The sequence below is a fragment of the Pyxicephalus adspersus genome, chromosome 4 (assembly GCF_032062135.1).
Source record: "Pyxicephalus adspersus chromosome 4, UCB_Pads_2.0, whole genome shotgun sequence".
Lineage (NCBI taxonomy): Eukaryota > Metazoa > Chordata > Amphibia > Anura > Pyxicephalidae > Pyxicephalus > Pyxicephalus adspersus.
This window is the reverse complement of record NC_092861.1, coordinates 110,130,762-110,151,752: the sequence shown is the minus strand read 5'-3', so window position 1 is coordinate 110,151,752 and position 20,991 is coordinate 110,130,762. Positions and strand designations below refer to the sequence as shown.

The 20,991-nt window shown below is 35.4% G+C and overlaps 1 protein-coding gene across 1 annotated transcript; it reads right to left on the bottom strand.

The window, feature by feature from the left end:
• Nucleotides 1-8,994: 8,994 nt before the first annotated feature.
• LOC140329160 (sulfotransferase 6B1-like) lies at nt 8,995-18,604 on the bottom strand. The gene is made up of 7 exons (XM_072409282.1): nt 18,344-18,604; nt 16,119-16,228; nt 15,082-15,171; nt 12,213-12,339; nt 11,335-11,429; nt 10,432-10,588; nt 8,995-9,304 (listed from the first exon to the last, which is right to left on the bottom strand). The coding sequence occupies exons 1-7, from the start codon at nt 18,540-18,542 to the stop codon at nt 9,174-9,176; spliced, it is 909 nt and encodes a 302-aa protein (XP_072265383.1). The 5' UTR covers nt 18,543-18,604; the 3' UTR covers nt 8,995-9,173.
• Nucleotides 18,605-20,991: the final 2,387 nt, after the last annotated feature.

Genomic DNA, 20,991 nt, shown 5'->3' with positions numbered 1-20,991 from the left:
GAGTGTAATCAATATTAATGGATTTAAATTGTGAAGCTTTGTGTCAATTTAAACAAAATGCATGGCAATGTGACTAATGTGTGACTACTGTGTGACTAATCTATCCTTAGTTTTCTGGATGATTTCCCCTATGTAGTACACATGGGCATAGCACTAAATAAAATATATATTTGTAATTATTTGACAAGTATAAATGCCATAATTAGAATGTCCATAATTAGAAATATTTTGCCCAGTAGAAGATCCTTTTAGGAATCTTCGTTTACTTAGTTTGAACAATAGATTCAAGACAAGCATTGAAGCAACCAGTTTTTTTGGACCCTAAAAAAGTTTGCCACTAGAAACAGGTCAGTGGCCATACTAAAATACCAACTTTTTACTAGATTAGGCGTCCTTAGATTATTGGTGATGCTAAAGGTAAAAAAAATGGCAAATATATTTTATTATATTGATTGGTATTGATATTGGTAAGTTTGTTAAAAGAAGGATGAAATGAAATAGGTCCAATGATTTTTTTAAGAAATAATTTACAATAATTGTACATAGAGTAATGTATTTATAGAGAATATTATAGAGAGCAACCTTCTGTACAAAATTGGTATTTCCTATTTACCTTAAAAAACATTAATTCACAGTAGATATGCACTTGTTGTATTTGTACAAAACAGTTTAGCTAGTGATTAGTGCTCCATTGTAACATTACAGTGAGATTTGTCTTATCACATGACAGCAAAGCATATGAATTGAATTTTGCAGAGTCACAATGAGAGGACGGGTTTTAGAACAGTGTATACACCTTGTCAATTTTCAGTGACTTCATACATTGCTTTTTTTACAAGGTAATATGTAGTAAACTATACAAATGTCATCACATGTCCTATACATTGTCTCAGCAGTATTTTTTTATCAGCCTTTGTCAGCATACACTCTTTAAACTTAAACAATGATAACTAAAGTTATGTGCACTATAATGAGCAGGGTCTGATTTTTACCTGTGCAACAGAAATGGAGGGATGTTAATGCTTAAGGCGGAACTGAACTTATTGATGGATGGTAAGCTTCTGGCATATTCAGCATGTATGGACAGCATATATGCCAATTTTGGCACATACTTACCTCGTGTTACCTTGTGTGTCCAGGACCTGTCATCACTGAAGGGATGGGTACTGCCATCTTCTCCAATGGCTCCATGGAAGACTTATGTGGAGACAGTGATCTCCCCCTGCTGATCCTCCATACGCAGGAGTTACATCAACCCCGGGGCTTCCTATATGTGCAGCCACGCTGCAGGGAGCCAACCTCTAAGCTACACTCCACATGCACCATGTAGTTTAGAGCACACACAAAAAGCCAACAGGAGCCAGGGAGTTAGTTATTTGACAAAAGAGACATTGCATGTCTTAGTAGCTTAAATATATGCAACACATGAGGTGGTAAAGTGGTGTGACCACATGTTGAAAACTACAAATGTAGAATTACCCTTTGCATACTGCTCTATATCTTTACATATTTCCAACAAAATTTTGCAATAAAAAGAATTCTAAGTTTGCATTTATTATATAGGCATTTAGCTAACTATATAAAATTCTCCGTTTTTATTGCAGATGAATATACAGTCATATATATATATATATATATGTTTGTTTTTAACTAACTAGGTACTGCACCAAGGGTTAAAATAACCTGAACTTGCAGCAAATTTGGGAACCTGACTGTTACTTTCAGACACATCGGGGGACCCAGGTCACTCTTGTGTGTGAGAGCAGCGGTCTGGCTCTCCAGTGTGTTCCCAGCACAGGGTATTTAATCCAAATTTTACCATGATGAATGTTTGCAGTAAGCATAGCTAATGGATGTTCAAGACTAGAAATATTAATGTGAACTTTTTGTGCCTTTTTTTGGCCAGCCAGTATATGATCAGACACCCCGATCTAAAATGTTAAAACAAAATTTTAAATTTAAAAAAAATATTGTTCAAGATAACATTGTTAAAAGGTCCTAGTGCATACCAGGACCACCCTGTACAGGCCATTAATAATGTTTGCTTGAATTCAGCTCTGTTTGAATAATCATACTGACTTCCATCATTTTTTAAATACTTGACATATCCTAGTGTCTTTAGATAAGTATCACATATTTACAGTGTGATTTGTTTTACAGATAATAATAACAATAAAGGGACCCCAAAATGTTTTATTTACACCTAGTACAACCTCATTACTCCACTCTCAAAAGCCAGCAACCACCAATAGAGAACTTCCATCTAGACAGCAATAGCACATTAACTGCTCAGTTGTTTGCAAGAACTTACCAACAAAATTCCCCATAGAAGTAAATTGGATTGCTGCTAAATTCTGATTTGCCATATTTCAAATCAGATTCACCAAACTGATTTGAACTCTTGAACATTTACTCATCCCAAGTTGGTACCCCTTTCCTAGGAATATTTGTTATGTACAAAGAGCTATATATATAGCAAGAATGGACAACATATAGCAGTGCGTAATATGTTGGTGCTTTATAAATACTGTTATTATTATTAAAAATAATATTAATATTATTTAATACCATATAAATATGTATAGAAACACAATAAAATCATTACTAATTTTTGAAGCATATATTAAGTGATAAAGAATAGAGAATATTAGGCTACATAGATAAAGCTAGAGCTCAACCTAGATATGTAGACAAAGAAGATTAAGCTCATATAACAACAATAATTAAATATAAATATACTATGGGAGTAATTATAATATATGGCCACTAGATGAAGACATGGCACTATATTCCTACAGAGGAACTACAGCTAAGAGCCTCTCAAGATGCATTGCATAAAGTAATGACGAATGTGTAAGGTAGATTTTAAAAAACTAATACAGCAAAAATATTAAAATAAAAAAGACAATTTTATAATGTATAAATAGGTATATATTTTTATAAAGTGTAAAGGATATATATTGAAAAGGTACATATAATCTAAGCCTGTGTATTTTATAAAAATTAGCTGCAAACAAAGCAGTTTTCTTTCACCATTTTTGGGGCTTTTTCGGATTTTTTTGTTTTGGTAAAATGTTGAACCTCGCAATATGATTATGCATGTACCCTCAATACATTATTGCAGTATCAAGCAAAGCACCTGCATAGCAGCAGAACATAAGCACATGCTGGACATTATAGTGAGTTACTTTTGATAAAAGAAACACGTTTGTTTTTTCATATGTTAATACAGAGTTTCTCAACTGGGGTTCCTCCATGGGTTGCTAGGGGTTCCTTGAACAATGAGCAATTTGTGCCTCTCAGTTTAAGTGACCCCCCAGTTATCCTTTTTGACGATCTGTATGAGTGACATTGTTCCCATTGACCAGCAGTGTAAGGGCATTCTTCCTACTGACCACTAAACTAATGTACTGTGAAATGTGGGTATAGTAATTATACAACTGGTTCCCCCAATACCTGAAAATTATTTCAGTGGGTTTCTCCGTGTTAAAAAGCTCAAGAAACAATGTGTTATGGTGTGCTGCCAGCCCATTAAAAAAAAAACCCTCCTTTAACATTCATATGGAAATTTTTCAAATTTGTGTCTGTTTGTTTTTGTATCAACAAAGTAAAATGTATTTTGCACCAAAACATAAACTGATTCCTTTATAGAGGGGGCTAATCACATTTGACTATGATAAACTGTTTCAGCCTGCTTATTGTGACTAAATCACACTAGTTTAAGGACATTGAAACACATCCACACCACTTCATTCTCTGGACCAAAAAGTGTGCACTAGTAACAATGGACATCATGGACCTGACACTGATTACAAGTATGCAGCCTGTAAAAAATTGTGTGTAAAAAAAAAAGTATTTTTTCAATTTTACTTATTTTTAACTGAGCAAAACAAATGTAATATTAAAATTTTTAAAATATAACATTGAAAAAGTAAAAAACAATCAGTATAAAAATATTAGCTAAGGGCAAGGAGAAAGAAGTTAAATAGGACTGATTAGGATTAACAGAAGATTTATAAAAGATGTTATTGTTTGTTTATTGTTGAAGTTCTATCACTTTCATTTCTAATGCTACAATAATTAAGTACATTTTCTTTTTAATAAATGCAATCAGTGCATGGCATCTAAAAATTAAAAAATGGCCAGACAAAAAACTTTATGAAAGCTGCTTGGAAATAAATGCTTTGTAAATTTAATGTACTATTTAATGTACAGCGCTGCGTAATATGTTGGTGCTATACAAATCCTGTTTAATAATAATAAATGCTTTGGAAACTCCTGCTATACATATTGCCCAGCTACTACCTGAAAGCCACATTTTAGTTTGTATAGCCCCATTGAATTGGAATTGTTTTTTTTTTTGCATTCCCTGACCCCCGGGCCACCCAAATTCAATGCATTTCTGTTGTGAACCATAACTGGGAACTGAAGAATTACTACAGTGTAAAAATATGAATGGAGTCTATGACTAAACCTAAGTTTTGAAAGTTCAACTTAGTGAGGAATACTCCATACTACCTTAATAATTATGTCTAAATCCTACTGGGTGTTTTACTGCATTGAAATAGTTTTCTTTTGTTTATGGATCCCCTATTTCTTGCGTGAGAAGAATAGTTTAAAGTTGTACTGCTCTCACGCTATAAGGAGAGTCAGTGAAACAATGCATTCCCTTGTATAATGGTTTCAGATTACACTTCCAGAATTGCACTTAGGGGAAAATTGCTAGGAGCCGGATTCCATGAGTTAAAATCTTTGACATTATTTGCACAACAAGTTTCTTTTGTTATTGCTTTCAAGTACTTTCAATCAGGAAAAACTTCTTTATTACACAAAGCAATCATTACAGCTATTTAGAAGACAGTAAAAAATAAAAAAGCCTAAGGAAAAGCAAAATTCTATTATTTCACTAGATCACAGGTCATGTCACAGGAGAAGGTACAGAGAGCTGAATAATATTTCTGCGCAGTTTTACAGTTGTTTGCCTATTTTTCCATCAAGTGGAACTCCTTATCATTTTGTATTGAACATGCTTTCTAAGCAAGATCTGTGGACTTTAGTCAATCAAAAACAATTAAGGTCATCATGATCTCTTGTGGATGACTAAAGACCACTAATTTTATACAATTTTTATAACATCAAAGCGTGACTAAGCCAAGCAAGTAGCATGTTGTATTAATCAGTAACACAAAAATGGAGCATTGTGTCATTTTGTAAAATTGTTAGCTTTATTTTTCTCATGCAGCTAATTGATTATTATACTTCTCCAATAATAGGACCTGTTCCAGCTTCTTAAGAGTTTGTGTTTAAATAAACAAGAAAAGTTAATAAAATAAAAATGTTAAGTTTTGCAGAGCCCTTTTTATTCCTCCGCAATTAGATTCCATTCTGTCCCACACCTTCCCGGATTTCTACCTCTTTCTGGCATGGAGGCTACAGCAGGTGGCGCCGTCTTCTTCCTTCTTTTGCTGATGTCACCTGATCTATGATAACGCTGCGCAGGCGCAATATTGGGTGATATTTCCTCCTGGAAAAAGTGACAATCTCACTGCACATGCATGAAATCATTTTATTTTACATTTCAGGGAAAGAAGGAGCAGCCTGAAGCCTGGGATTCCTGACATTTGTATCCCAGGAGGCTCTGGGTTTCTCAATCAGACTTTACCACACTGGCAGTAAAGATAGAAGGGGAGGGGTCCTTCCCTTTAAACTAAAAAAAATGTTTTTACCTGCCAAGTACACCTTTCCTGGGAAGGCTGGTATAATACATTAAATGCTTAAATTCCTCATAGACCATTTCCTGTCATTAGTACGGTAAAAGGGTCCATTGCTTAAAAGATCCCTGCTATAGCCAACTGCAGTGATTAATTAGTACAAGTGTTGTAAATGTTTGCAAAGTTCATTTACAGCACTTGAATGAAACCCTATTTAACCTTCTTATTTATTCTCACTAAACCCTAATCAGCCTTTTTAACTCTCCCCCTACCGTTTTGCTCATCACTATTATTTTTGCAGTGGTTGCAATAAAACAATCCAGAAGGTAATTACTGTAATTGTATGTCTGATTAGTATTTAGTTTAAACTAACCTTTACCACGTATTTGACATTATTTGTTAATTATTGACTAAAATGTTTACAAGGTTCATCCAACAGCCAAGAATTTAGATAAACCTTTCTTTGACACTATTAAATTATACAAACATAAAAAAATATAAAGGTGAATATAAACAGTCTGTGGAGCTATAAGGTTAAAGTAAACTTGTTAGTCCTGTTTAATGTAGCCATGTGCTTACACAACACACTTTTACCTCGTGGCCTGTATGGTTATGGTATAGCCATGTATGTTATGTTATAGCTTATTTGCTAGATTTTCATCACTCAGATCAAATGTTCATGATCATTTCAGGCAAAAATGTATTAAAAGTTAGTAAAGCTGTTCCCCATTCACACTGTGACAGATCACTAAACCACGTTTGTTTTTTCTAATGGGTACAAACCAGGGGGATTCCGACTTGTCCACCTCCATTTGGTATTCATAGGATAAATGAGTACTTTTATGTACAGGTGCTCAAATATTCTACTAACTATGGAAATTATTATAAATGATCATTTTCTGCGACACTGTTATAAGTCTGTATCTGACTCCATGTTTTAGGCTTGTCGATTTATTTATACTTTTAGCTGAACTCTGGGTAAAAGTATTATTTAACCTTGCTCTGGTTCCCCCAGCCCACTGCCTATTTTGCCATTTTAGTTTTAGTGATTGTTTGAGTAGAAGTAGAATAATCTTATATTTTGCTCCTATGGCTCAGCGGTTAGTGCTCTGGCCTTTGCAGTGCAGGGTCCTAGGTTCAAATCTTGGCCAGGACACTATCTGCATGGAGTTTGCAGGTCCTCCTTTCCTCCGTGTTTGCATTGGTTTTCTCCCACATTCCCAAAACATGTGGTTAGGTTAATTGGCTTCCCCCCAAAATTGAGCTTAGATTGTTTTAAAGACATATGACTATGGTAGGGACATTAGCTTGTGAGCCCCTAGGGACAGCTAGAGACATGACTATGGACTTTGTAAAGCGCTGCCTAATATGTCAGCACTATATAAATACTTTGTAATAATAACAAGCACACTCTAAGCACACTGTAATAATAACAATCATTCTGGATTGTTGGCAGAACCTCGGCATAACCCCATACAACACACAGTTAAAGCTGGAAGCAATACTTCTTGATCATTTTTGTCTAGTAGTAGTTTGATAAAGAATTATTTAGTTCTTTCTTGATCCTTTCCAATGACAGTAGAATAAATAAGCATTGAATACAAAGTATCATTCAGTTCTATGGAGAAGGAAGGACAAGCAGGATCCGCTGAACCCTCCACCGTAGGATATTACAGTGGTCGTCTCCACTTGGTTGTTTGGTGATGTCTTATCATGTCTTATTTTCCTATCACTAAGACATTAAATGAGTATACCAAACAACAGTGCAAATAAAAAAGGATAGCATGTAAAGAATTACAAGAATGTTTCTTTCTGTATTCTAGAAGGAACTACTGAATTGCTGTTTGTTGCAGTTAACCTTGGCCAAGCCAAACAACTGCCTGTCATTGGAAAGGTTTAAGCATCACAGAACATTTACGGGCAGCATTTTTTGTTGAGATATAGCAGCTCAATGTTGTTACTAAAAAGGCATTTGATCATTTAGGAAACTGATGGATGGTTAAGTGGTACAGGCTTCCTTAGGTATACTTAATCTTGAAAAACAAAAACCACCAGAAGGTAGTATTATTTTACAAAGAAGACATGCGTTATATCATCCAATGATAGAAGAGGATCACCAGTTTCACAGAAGTTTGCCACAGAGCCAGTGAAGATGGCACCTTCCATGCATGCAGCGATGACAGGTGCTAGACAATACACATCTAGTGACCTAATAATATATTCTTGGTGCATACAACATGTCCCAGTACAAGACATCTAAGACACTTCCAAAACCATTTTTATCTGACTTTGTTGCTAGGAATTCTTGGTTTTATCCCATATCTCATGGGACCACTTGTAAAGTAATGGTGTGTGTTAAGAAGGCAAATAATAAATCTTCTTATGACTTTGGGTTTGGCATTTTTAACTCACTTCCTCACAACCTCACTTACACGAGGAGTCTTTGCGGGGGGCAGTAAGCACGGTCACCGTACTTTTAACCTGTCTCCAACAGAATTATGTTATTTGTCCTTTGTAAACTTTTTATTGGCATCTAGGTTAGGGACAGGATTGGTACACACTTACAATATTCGTTGTTGGAAACAATTTTTCATGATCGTTACCAGCGTCAGAGAGTGACAGATGAACAAATGAGGACTGAACAAACAGCTCCCATTCTGTTCTATGGAGAGGGGAGGACAAGCGAGCAGCACCCAACTGTGCTCTCCTCCTTTGACTTTTATAGTGATTGTTTCTGGAATGATCCATGCACGACATTGCATGACCAATTTACCCAACAGATTCTGGCCTGAAGTGGGCACAACTGCTTGTCTTGGACATCAATAATTATCTGATGTGTACAAAGCCTTGCTTCAAGAGATTGGTTGGGCTCACAGCGATACAGAGATAAGTTGTTAAAAACCTAGTCGTTTGGGGTTTATGATTTGATCTTAATATGAAATGGGGTTAAAGAACATTTGTATTTAATTACAAAGAATACCACACCTTCCAGACAAAGGAGAGAAAGAGTGAGGGAGCTAAAAGAAGGAATTTGCAGGAGACAACAACAATGAGAAGCTACACCGTGAGATCAAAAACAACATTCTGCCCAGCTCACTCTCTTCTTTCAAGGATACACCCTCGGTTTTGAATGACAGCTTGATTCATTTGTAGAGATGAATAGATCCGGCAACTATTTAGGAGAAAGCCCCACCAATATTCTCACATAAATACACCACTTGTTTCTTGTCTGGCTGGTGACCAGTAGAGCTTTGAAAAAGAGTTTTAAGAAAGTAATTACAACTTTGAAGTTAAAACATAAATATTTATTGTGGTTTTATTCTGATTGTCTTGCTGAAAAAATATAATTAATGGGTCAGTTATATAATGCATCACAATTTTTGACTTCTGTATACATATTGATTATATACATATATTAAACAAATAGTATTCAAAGTCCCAAATTATAACAGTTCTGCTTTGTCACCATTTGCAATAAATATCGTACTTCAAGCATTTTCCAAGCTTTGTTCCTGACAATCTCTTTTCAAATTCTGCATCAATCTCTTGGCTTTGAGCTTCTGAAAAATAATTTTTCCAGTCTCCAACTTCCCCTGGAAAAAAATACATTGTTTTAGACTGAGTAATTTTTATTCTGTAGGGGTAAAATATTTAAACGTCAACTTGATTGCATGTCTGAGGGTGTATAAAGCACAAGTGTGTTTAAAGGACTCCTAAGGCAAAAAAGAGCAGTTGTGCCAAAAACAGGTATAATAATAATTAGTGTCATGCAAGACTCCATTTTCTGCTTCACATTTTGTAATTTATGGTTAAAAAATCACTGCTTTCAGTCTGTCTATGTGATTAGCCTAATGTTTTTCTCAGATGTTTTCTCCTGCTACAACACTTGAAGTAATCAAGTGATTAGAGCAAGGAGCAGACCCTCCAAAGACCTCAGAAACTTAAATGTGAACAGAATGACTCTCAGTTATCCATTTTAGCAGAAACAACAGCATGTAAAACAGTCTGATCATTTTAACTAAAACTCTTGCAATATATATCATTCATTTTCTCCTACCAAAAGTAGAAATTCTCTTTAAACCTGTAGACTACTTTGTCAATGGTCTATAAGAGCCTTTCCAACATTTTTAACATGGGAGAAACCTTGAAATAACTTTCAGGTCATCAGGGAACCCCTGCTTTAATTACTACATCCACAGTTCATAGTATTTTAGCATGATTGCATCTGGGAAAGATGTAAGTCTTAGAGATAGCCAAAAAGATTGATGGTGTCAGTGGTAACTGACCTGAGAAGTCCAAATTGGTCATTCCTCATGGAACCCCTAGAAACCTCTGGAGGAACCCTAGCTGATGAATGCAATATACAAAGGAATCTGGCCACACAATTCAAATATGTTTTAAAGGTGAATGTAATAAAGTAATCCCTGCCAGGTGGAATAAGACATAATAGGTTTTCCATGGTGTATACTGCGCTGTAATTACTTGACTCACAGTGCTGGGGGATGGGGAAAGAAATTCCAGTTGTAATCTAGATTTTTTACTGACAATTATGTGGTTATACCACTGTAGAAAAGTCATAAAAGTCAAGATTGCTCTTATGTCTTAAATACTGATGTAAAACAAAAGCTTTGTAGCCCTGGAGAACAATTCTAGGTTTCAGCATTGCAGCAAATTACACTTGGTTTAAAATGCCATGATGCATTCTATGAACTTTTCTTACCTTTACGAAAGATAGCTGTGCCCATTTCCCCATGAGTGTTTTTGGAATTCTCCTTCATAGATTTAAATGTTGCTTTATCAGCAATTAACTTAACTTGTTCTTCAGTTAGAGGCATAGAAAAAAAATCTGAAATCTTCTTAATTGATCCTGCTAGATCCTATATGTATGGCAGTAATTTAAAATAAAGTTACATTCATGACAATAGTATATCTGATATTTTAATAAGAGTTATACACTTCTTGCAGAGCATGGTATGACTTAAAGGGGTCTATTTATAAAGCAGTGAATTTTACATTTCCTGGTCGAGAATCATCCAGTTCGATGAGGCTGATTTATTAAAGCTCTCCAAGGCTGGGGAGGATACACTTTCATCAGTAAAGCTAGGTGATCCAGCATACCTGAAATCCTTGACCAGATCCATTCCAGGTTTAGTGGATCACTCAATCCTAAGAAAGCTTTAATAAATTAGGGTCTATATGTTGCAATGGCAGTAACTGATTCTCCTTCAGGGAATGTTTCAGTGAATGGCAGATTCATTGCTCTATTAAAATAATTATTAATAATAGTACTAGAAACAAAAATGCCACAATAACTTTTAGTATTAACACTTTAAAAATGTCCAAAAGTGATGATACATGTCAGAGGATATTGTAACCTAAATATTAGGATTTGTACAAAATCTAATTCGATTTATCTTTCTCTAAAATGATCCTTTGTAAAATAATTGTGGTTTAAAGCAAACTAGTGTGATTACACTTCATTGTCTTTTACTGGTATCCCTTTATTGTAAGCCCTTCAGCTTTTAATGCTTGCTATAGCTCCATTTTTAAATATTGGTGGTTATACCATTTAAAACATTAACAGTTAAGCTGTCAGTTGATAAATTGCAAAATGTTCACTTACTTCTTTCATATCTTCAAAAGTCATCAACAAAATTGTGTCTTTGTCTAGATAATTATTCCAAACAGCAGCATGGTCAAAGTAGGAGCCCCAGACAACTGAAATACCATAAAAAAATAATTAATTTAAATGTATCCACTTCATTTAATGTTTATTGACAAATTATTCTTCACAATAAAGATTTAAAATCAGGAATCTGAAACCCGGGGAAATTGGCTTGTTCAGGTACCAGGTGCCTACTTTATTAGCTCAAGGGGTATGAACCCCCAGTGACAAGGTGATGTCTAAGGAGGATGTCCAATGGTCACCAGAGAAACGCAAAAAGCTTGATAAACTTTGCTGCATATGGTTCCCTGGGTATGGCATTCTGATGCACCATTTATTTTGATTAGTATTATTATTATTAATAATATATTTTGCAGGGAATAGTACAAGGTACAAATTTGGCATTTTAATTTGGAGTCTGTAACAGGCCAGAGTTTAGAGCAAGGAACAAAACATAATGTGTCACTAAGGGAATCTGGAATACAAAGAATACAGGGGTAACAGAAAATTCTGGGGCATTGGAGGTTCTGGGGTTGAGTCCCAACTGGTAACATAGAAAAACCCAAACAAAATCCAGCCGCTCCTGCAAATGTAGTTCTGCACAATATTATATATTCTAACAAGCAGTAAATACATTTCTTAATAAATCCTGTGGACACAATTCCTTACGTTTTCAATACATTGGCGACGGGGGGATCTACTCAGGAGGTCTGAGAAAAAGTAACTATGTTATCTATCTCTAGCAAAAAAAAAAAAAAAAAAACTGTAAAGTAAAACAGGCATATGAAATTAAGAAAAAAAATCAGTATGTTCAGAATTCTTAGAGCAAATCTTACCGTTTCCACTCATAAAGTCTGGGAAAAAGTCATCAAAGCTATTGTAGTTTGGAAGTATTGGATTGCTATTGTAGAAATGAAACAGTGATACAGCTGTATCTTTTGGATTGCGAAACACCAATAAAATCTACAAAAAACAAAACCAAAAAATTAGAATTAAAAAATAGTATTCGTCAACCAATTGGTAAAATTGCTAATGTATATTTAATGCCAATTTTATAAGTTTAGATACAAAAGGGAACAGTTTAAAACCTGGCTGGTGTTAATAAACATCTGTATACTATTGAGAAAAAATACTTTTATTTCTTGTTCCATAGATGCAACAGAAAGTAAGAGGAAATTACCACTTATGCAGTTGTCACCAAAACATCCCCTGAAATATTTCCCCTATATTCTTGTTCCAAAGTTTTGGATATCTCATACCTTTCAGTCCTAGTGGCAATGGAAGCAGTGGGGGCTTAGACAGCAATAACAACCTAACAGAGGTTCTTTCAACCCTCTGAAAATGCAAAAAAATGAAATCTTAGGCTTTAGATATGCTTTCAAAGTATATCTAAAGTCCAAACTGTATAAATTAGACCAAAACCAATGTTTTGGACAGACCAATGTTTTGGACAGACCAGGTATTGGGTAAACAGGAAGTTAAAGAAAATTTCCAAAGAGGGGAAATTCTTTCATGATGGTTGTCAAATCTTTTCAATACATTGCTAATCTTCGTTCACAACTCAAAAATTTTCCCTTATTTGTCCCAATGAAAATGATCACCAGGACAAAAAGCAGATTTATTTTTTTTTTTCTAGACTGTACAATAAAAAAAAATTCAGGCTAAGAAACATTTTATTAGGCTGATCTGAACACATGTATTGTTGTCATTTGCATTTCTTATAGCTATGAATACCAATATAGAATTTATGTTTTAAAAATATTATGGAATCGGTAAGAGGAATTCATGTGGCATATACAGACTGAACACTTTAATAACATATGCTTATGTTACAACTAAGCTATAGCTGTGACCTTGGAATTATCATTAAGAAATATTGTTTCACAGACTATTACAAGTAAGCTCAGCACAGTACTACCAAGATATGCTTCACAGAATGGTATAACTAAGCTGCAGCTAGGACTTTGGACAGATGTTCACCCTGAACAAATTAGACACACCTAGTCCAACCCAAGTTTGAATTCTTTCAATGTAAAAGGAATCTGACCAGCAGCAGAGTTTCCATAGGTACTCATCTTCATTCATGTATTTTGAAGTTAAAGGTATAAATAAAAGATCTGTCAAACTCAGCCTACTTAAAGTGTATGTGAATTCAATGAACTTTTATATTTGGTCAATTAATTATACAAAGAACACAGAAAGCAGGGTTTTTTTTTGGCAAATAACATACAAATTTATTGTAATAAATAATATACAAATCAAACAATGTGCTTTTAAGGTGTGTAACAGCGTATAAAAAACACAAACAAGTTATTCTTTGTCCCCTCCTCCCCACAACTTGGTGGGAGGAAGAAGGTAGGTTAGGGACTTGTGATCTAGACAAAGCTTGACCTAATATCCAAGTGTTTGAAATGAGGATCATGTGTTGACCCAACGTGTTTTGCCTTTGTAGGCTTCCTCAGGGGATTTACAAATTACACATAATAAAGTTCAACATGCACTCGATATGCTATAGTTCAAGAAACCAGTATCAGTGAACTTGGGTTGAGGAAATCACAACTGGTGGTGAACTGGTGGTCAGGCTGAACTATTCATAACACAGCACCACCACCAGTAGCCTATCTTCATTACTATTCATGCTCACAAGCAACCTATTGTGATTTCCTCCTTCTAAGTTCACTGATAGTGGTTTCATTATGTGTGATTTGTAAAGCCCCCTGAAGAAGCCTACAAAGGCGAAACGCATTGGGTCAACACACAATCCTCATTTCAAACACTCAGATATTAGGTCAAGCTTTGTCTAGATCATAAGTCCCTAACCTACCTTCTTCCTCCCACCATGTTGTGGGGAGGAGGGGACAAAGAATAGCTTGATCGTTTTTTTTATACGCTGTTACACACCTTAAAAGCACATTGTTTGATTTGTATAATATTTATTACAATATATTTGTATGATTTCTGTGTTCTTGTGTTCTTTCGTTTGTATACTTACCTATTCTGGGGTTGGCAACACTGAACTCTTTATATACATTTAAGGGTTGGTAGTCCCCATACCTTTCTATTCCCTTCTGTATTTGGTAAATTACATTTTAGCCCAATAAATATACTGTTGAAAGTGATTTGTTGTTTCTCTTTGTGAATGTTATAATAATGTCAGTAGAAAAGTCAAGTGTACTCTTATTCAGGGGTACTACTGTACCAGGCCCCATTCAAAAGAGGTTGACTTTTGCAATGTTGGAACTTTTTGACATGGGGGAGAGGGGCCTGGGAAGCTTTCCTAGATCAAAAAATTCTTATCTTGGACTATTGAAAAAATAGTTTATTTGTTGGGTAATTTAGGATAGCGGAAGGGTTTGACTAGTTTTCCAAAAGACAGCTACTAAATGGCAGCCCCAACAGAACTAAGAAACTAACATTGCTTGGAGTTCAACAAATATTATGTAACAGCAGGATTTCTACAGGGTTCAAATGAGTTACTCTGCTATGAACTTTAGCATTATAAAAATGTTTGTCATTGCAGATAGATTAGAGCTTTTATTGTTATATTGCAGGTTAGAAAATACAATCGAATGCTATTTTCGTATCATCACGGCTACTATTCTTCCTTTAGGATGCCCCAAACTTTATAATAGACCATGGTCTATTTTATTTCTGTTATTACCCAACAAAGATTGGACATTCATTTATTACATTTCTATAACTTACCTTTACTTTCTTCTCAAAGAATGTTTTTGGGATATTGTCATAATGGAAATGTGTTGATAAGACTCTTGGGGAAGAATCAGCTTTTAGCTTCTACATTAAAACAGAATACCAAACAATAAATGTCACTTTATTATAGTAGAGAGGACAAAAAAACACAACAAAACATCTTACCAACAATATTTAAAGGCTGCTAGGCACTGCCATGTTTATTCCATCAGCAGCACCTGGCTCAGAAGACAATGCTCATGCATGTGCACAACAGAGGGTTAGGAGTGCAGTAGTGCAGGAGAGTTAGCACCATTTACCATGGTAAGTTCTATAGTTGAATAAAAAGTTAAAGCTGCTTGTGGAGCCAAAACGTACTCATAAGGCATGCTCCCATTTACACAGCCTTGGGAAACTTTTCTACATGCAAATGTGTATAGGCACATTCAAATGTAAAAGCAGACACACAGAGATTGCAGATTTGTATTTATTATCTTTAGCATATGTCAATTTACCAGGGTTAAAGCAGGGGGCAAATTACTAAAACAAATAAATAATTGGTTTATCATTCTGAGATTTAATAAAAAAAAGAAAATGTGGTGATGGGTCCCTTTAACTTTTTACCTTTTACTTTCCTTTTTATGCCTCCTCCTGCTGTAAAGCTTTCTCCAATTGTATTCAAACAATGGAACAATGGTGCAATAGCACAGGTATTTATATGAAAAAATGGGTGACTGTCACCATCCTGAGAAGATTATTGTGAGGTGGGGGCTAGGGGAAAGCCGGTAATTAATAATTAAATGTAAACTTGTTCTTAAAGCATCACAAACCTTTTACCAACAGAATGGTATTGTTTACTAAGGTTACTTCTTGTTAGTGAAGAACATAAAAAACATACCATTTTAGTCTTATACTAAGGGGAAGTGGAAGTAATGCAGATTTTAGCTGCAAAGGCAGAAAATGATATTAGACATCTGTTTACTTGGTATAAGCAACATTCCCATCCATTTCCCCCATTTTTTACAACTCTAGTAGATGTAAATTGCACATACCTCAAATTTGTTGGGGGCTTTGAATTCTATCATTGGGATGAAGGCAGAAGGGTGTTTATTGTGCACTGCATGGACAATGCTATGTAAAATCATGGCAGTCCAGTTTGAGCCTAAGAATGTTGAGAAGAAGACAATGAACAAAATGCACTTATGATAAAGATGGTGATGGGGAAGAGTATGTCAGCAGTTACTTTAGGGTAATATTTTTTTACATCCACAGTTTTTCTTTCTTCTAGAATTAGTTACACAACAAAAAAAATGTTAGACGTATGATTCACTATAAGCCAATCTGTTATAAGAACAATTTAAAATAAGGCCATATAACCATAGTTTCAAATATTGTGGGCTTTCATTTCCTAAGGTTTTGTATATTTTCTTGTACATAGTAGTATTGATTTTATGTAATGTATGTTTGAGTATGGGGTCTATCTAAGTTTAGGGTGTCACAGTTTAGGTACCTAACCCTTATGTCACTTCCTGCTGTACAGGGTGCCTATGGAAGTCTAAGTTACTTTTAAGGGGCCAGAGAGAGTGACATGTCAAGCAGGTCCCCCTTAAAAAAGGGTATTATCTCTGGAATGTTAAGTGGTGTGTAAGACATATATCTAAACCAGTGGTCACCAACCTTTTGGATGTCATGGACCACTAAATTTATGGACTCCAGACCGAGCATGCACGGGGAGCCATGTGTCACTCAAAGGGTAAGAAACTTCCCCTAGATTGACGTCATGATACCAGAACCGGCCCACTCTAAAAAAGGATTTGGCTAAATATAAGCTTTTACTGACATTGGCCAAAATAAACCTAAAGTTTCCAGCCAAAACGCTTGCCAGTTTTGGAAAGAGTGGGAAAAGACAAACCCATCAGGTTTTTGGGCTATTTTGGGAGAGATATGTTAAAAACGTTTTCTCTCACTTACTCTTCTGTCCACATTTAAACAGACAACAACTTATGAGAACAGCGTTTTTTGGGTGTATAAAAGGTGTATTGGAGGAGACTCTACCTACAGTACCATACATTTGGTGGTTTTTGCCTTTAGGCGCACAGGGGATGGATAAAAATTTACAACCTCATTCATACACACCTTAATATCAATTACAATACATTCTGAGTCGTATTGAATCGACTGAGCTAACTGCTTATTAAACTACTAAATGTAGGGTCAGAAATTAGTCCTAATCTGAGGTCAGGATCTCTCCTTTTCAAATCAGAAATAACTCTTATACAAACTGTTTGACCACCACTAATCATCAAGCAATCTGTCATTTGTAAATACAGACTGCTACAGAGCATGTTATATAATACACCTGTCACTAGAATGTGCATGCTATAAAACAAATATATCCATAACTCCTATTTGTATATTTGTTCATGTTTTGTAAAACTTTCATTAAATACAATTGACAAGAAATTAGTGTTTGTTATTTTTTAAGCCTGCACAGTTTCATCTTTTTTAGTCACATTTGCAGTGACTCTGCTGTTCATTACATTGTCTCAGGCTGGCCAGGGAATTACATCAATTATACTTGAAATTTTCCCATGTTTTAAAATAAAAAAATGCATTTGTTGATTTAACATACAGAGGTAACATTTATATCACACCTTATATTTTGGGGTCCCTGTGTTTAGGAAATTTCCCTGTGCCAATTTGAGATTTTTTTATTTATTTGATTATCCAAGATGTATTGGAATATTTGAATATTTATTGAATAATGTAGTGAAAACTTTAAGCAGTAGTAAGTTAAGTGGACCTACTAATCACATAGGGGTCTATGTATAAAATAGTGAATCTGACATTCCCTGAAACATTCCCTGGTGCAGAATCAGTCACTGCCATTGAAACCCATGTACCTGGAAGATTCTCCACCAGAGAATGTTCAGGGAATGTCATATTCACTGCTTTATAAATAGACCCCTTAGAATATGTTATGCATTCAACAAACTAAAACTGCAATTCTGTGTTTCATAAATATTATTGAGGACATTTCAAAAAACAACATACTAAACAAAGACTCCATGTGTGCAATACAAACGAACATTATTAAAGAAATAAAATGTGGCTATACAACACAGTTAAAACATTATTAGTGAGTACATGCTCCAAACTAAAGCTTCAGAATTTGGTCTGATCACAAAAGTTTTGATTAGCCATGGCCATTTAAGGGGCAATTAGTATATTGATATCAAAATTAAATACAAACTAATTTCATTACATTATCACTTACCACACTTGGGATAAGCTGCCAGCATAACATCATCCTCACGTGTCTCAAATGTTTCCAAAGCTTTGAATGTGTCAAAATCACAAGTTGCAGTAGGATATGTCACTCCATTGTATGTAAAAATCAAATCGTCTTTTGGGATATTTTTGGAAGCCTCAATTGCTTCTTTAACCGCATGGAGAAATTCTGACATGTCCGCCATTGTAATGACCTGACACCTGGAATGCTAGAGCTTGTTTTGCTGGGTTTTCTATTCATTCCTTAGTTTTCCGTAAAGATCGGACAGAAGAGGGAGTAGCCTGAATGACACTGATAAGCAAATGTACCTTGCTTAACCTCATAATTGCTGCACTATATTATCCTATTGTAATTATATAGTGGGATTGTAGTATAAAGTGGAGGGGAAATTGTATACAGGATGAAAACAAAGTCCCGATTTTTACATAATATTGGTTATTGGTATTACAGTTCATCAGTTGCACTAAAGCTCTGGGCAAGCAGAAAGGAAATAAACTTGATGTACTGACTTTAATGTTGGATTGTTGGGCAAGCACTATAAACTAAGACAAAGTTCAGTAATGATTGGCCTTTATAACAACTAGGTGATCAAGGAACCCTCCTAACCCTTCTTGGCTGCCACCAATACCCTTAACAACAACTTTAAACAAAAGTCTTCTAACATAACTTTACAGCCCAGCAGATTGCTACTCATATTGCATGTTGTAATGCACTGTAAAGCAGTTGCTTTCTGAACATTGGTGAGCCAATTAAAAAATGTGGCACCAAAATGCACTAACCACACGCTGTGGTAACATGAGGGTTTACCCTGTTATGACACAACATGATGGTGTGAATAGGCCCTTTTAGACTTAGAGACCCACAACCCTGGTCAAGCACCGGTCAAACCCCTGGTACTTGTCAAAACCCCAGGTGAAATCCCTCACCTCAAAAATACCAGAGTCTTTGATTTTTAGACTTTGTTAACTGCTTTTCCTGAGGTTCTTTTAGCTGCATATCACTGCATATATGAAAGCACTAATTACAGTTCGAATGCAGAGGAACTGTTGGTACTACACGTATATAGCCAATAGGTATGAATTAATAAATCTATGTTTATTTGTATAAACCAGCATCCACTAGGGTCTGATGGTAGTACAGGTAGTCCCTGAGTTAAGAACATCTGACATACAGCAGGCTTCCCTGCTCGCTTGTGTGCAGGACGGAGGCTTGGATGGGGAAGGGGGATGGTCTGCATGACTTGCAGAAGAAATCTTTTGCTAAACATAGCTGAGGCTGTGGGTGAGAGCTGAGCTGATCTGTAGCATCTTGTAACTCTTTATTGACAAAATCCACAGTTGTTTCTTTTTGCATATCAAAGCACAGCTTGTTCCAGAAGTTAATAAAATGCCTAGGCACCATAAAGTTTTTTTTTGCTTTGTTTGGGATTAACTCACAGTGAGGATTTTATATAGTAACTGACACCACGCTGCCTATAATATTTTGAGACAAACATTTGTCCTAATTGCATTTATTAAAATAATGTACCTGTTCCAACTTACATACAAATTCAACTTACAGTCCCTACAGTCCATATCTCGTATGTATCTCGTATGTTCGGACTAGGGCCTAGTGGTGCTGGTGGGTGGCTTCCTGCCTCCTGCTGCTTTCTAACTGACCAAATCCTGTTAGAGGTAAGGAGATCTCTGTCTTGTACCTCCTGAAAAAAATGTTGGAGGACAGCTAATTTTGTTTTTACACCAATGAGGGAGCAGTGTGGTTTCCTCTTAATGAAGCCGTTTGTAGGGAAAAACAATGATAAGTCTTTATACAACCTTCATACAAGCATGTAATCCTTCTTTCTCGTAATATAAATATTTTATGGAAATTATTTCATATTATTATAGGAAATGTGACTCATTATCTTTCCATTATGGGGCTGCTAAGTATTTAATTTTGTAGTTGTTTAGGGCAATATATATTCTATAAAATGAAGTATTAAGGTGAAACAGTGCTCTACAATTTTAACACACACTAAATACAATAGTGCTCAAACTACGACAACTACTTTTTACCTACGACAGGGAACTTTTTAGAAGTTATGTTGGTACAGACTGGTTAATGAATATTGGTACAGAAGAATAATAGGAAAAGTAAAATCAAACAGGTTTGGCGGGTTTGAGAAAGGGAGGAATGATGAAAAAAAACTGTCTACAGAGGTTATTGCATTTTAAAGAGAGTTCATTTCAAGTTCTGAGAGTTCATAAATGACATTTGTGACTTTAAATCACTTATTTTATTTATGCACCTTCCTGAAGTGTATGTAAATTCAAACAAATCATCTTAGTTAGGTCCTTTTGGTCCACAAAATATACCAATACCAGTGTTTTATTATATCTGTTCCATAAGCGCAAACAAACCTGATGATTTTTACAGGAATCATGTAAACTTAAATTCCTGTGCTCTGGAGGAAGGTAAGATCTGTGTCTTTATTATAGAAGTCAATATGCCAAAGATTTCAAGCTGTCTTAAAAGCAAGGAGCTGTGCCTAGGCAATCGAGAATAAATGGGAGTGCAGAGCCTCACGGGATACCTACGTCACGCATCCTGGGAGGCTCTTGGGAGCTCCTTCTGCACATACCCGAGCATCTCAA